Source organism: Penaeus monodon, chromosome 15 (assembly GCF_015228065.2).
Source record: "Penaeus monodon isolate SGIC_2016 chromosome 15, NSTDA_Pmon_1, whole genome shotgun sequence".
Lineage (NCBI taxonomy): Eukaryota > Metazoa > Arthropoda > Malacostraca > Decapoda > Penaeidae > Penaeus > Penaeus monodon.
This window is the reverse complement of record NC_051400.1, coordinates 32,487,147-32,488,498: the sequence shown is the minus strand read 5'-3', so window position 1 is coordinate 32,488,498 and position 1,352 is coordinate 32,487,147. Positions and strand designations below refer to the sequence as shown.

Below are 1,352 nucleotides of genomic sequence, written 5' to 3'. Positions count from 1 at the left end.
TCACATACCTACACACATCGCTCATATGTGTTGATATTGTCAATTGTTTTAAAAAGCAGTATTTCTGACAAGCTGCAGAGGATGCTGTGTAGAATTTTAATTAGAATTTTTCAGATTTCTCTTTCGTTGATAAGTATATGAAGAATTAATTAATTTAATGCTACTGAGGGTCATATATGCGGCTACAGTTACTTTCCACTGATCAGAATGTTGTTTATAGAATATAAAGTCCGAATAATGTTCAAATAAAAATTTCGACAAATGACATGCACAGGACAAATGACATGCACAGAATTTCAGCAAGGTTCAGGCTCAGTTAAAAAGACTTTTTTTAATGACATCCGCACTGCGGTTTTATACAAAGGTAAACATAAAAAGTGCATGTGGTGAATATCCGGAGCCGTCGTTACATTTAATCTATGTAGACCAGAAATTTTGGAGTAAAAACAATGTTTTTAATTGCGAGATGTAAATATATTGGAGATCCTGAAATAATGCGAAGTATTTCCAGTTCATTCACTTTTATAACTATTCGCCCTTGTGCATTTAGTGAAAGAATATTTCAAAATGCTATGTAGGCAAAAAATCGTGAGTTTTACTTGGTAGGCCACTTCTGGTATGACGAAAAAAAGAGCAGGGGGAAAGTACCATACCCAAACATCTCGTTATACTAGCTTGCCATAATAAACCGTACTTACATGAAGACCAGTCATTCCTCCGCCCACGAACATTACAATGGAAAATACGAGGAGTTTGTCTTGGATCTTCATTATTATCAGATAAATTACTTTCTTCTTAATAAAACTTCTAGTCGAGTCGCTAACGTTCAAGTCTTTTGGTATTATTTTATCCAAAATGCATAAGTCATCTGTTTTTTCTCGCTGAATTGGCAGACAAAAATATGGATTACATATTAGCACCTTTGAATGTTGTCCATCAGTTACCGTTACACTTCTTTACGCATTTCACACAAAAATAGTTCGCGAAAACCAAGCGAGCACGCCAGTGACCAACCGACGAAACCAAGGCAAGGCAACTGACAGTCTCGGCGCTTCCACCTTCCCACCCAGACACGCGTGGCTGAACCCTCGCTTATTTTCACTAGTTAATGAGGACGCACTCTCTATTTTCTCACTCTCTATTGTGCTAGAGCTTCGTTGTCATCTTCGGGGATTTCTCTTACAGTAATAGCGCGGATAATGTTTACGTGAGGTTAATATAGTTTGAAGAAATATCTAACAGAAAACAATGTCTTGAAGCGGGGAGCGAAACCTGTAAAAAAAAAACAATAAAATAATATGGGCAACGAGAGTGGACGTTCGTCTGTAAAACTAGAATGCTTCCTTTAAGCT

At 37.0% G+C, this 1,352-nt stretch overlaps 1 protein-coding gene across 1 annotated transcript in view; it reads right to left on the bottom strand.

Annotated features, from left to right (window-relative positions):
• The window catches only part of LOC119581956 (microfibril-associated glycoprotein 4-like), a gene marked incomplete in the record, with an annotated part of 40,859 nt that extends 39,602 nt beyond the window's left edge, over nucleotides 1–1,257 (bottom strand). Inside the window, 1 exon segment of the mRNA XM_037930136.1 lies at nucleotides 699–1,257. Within this exon segment, the coding sequence (XP_037786064.1) occupies nucleotides 699–770 (72 nt within the window).
• Nucleotides 1,258–1,352: the final 95 nt, after the last annotated feature.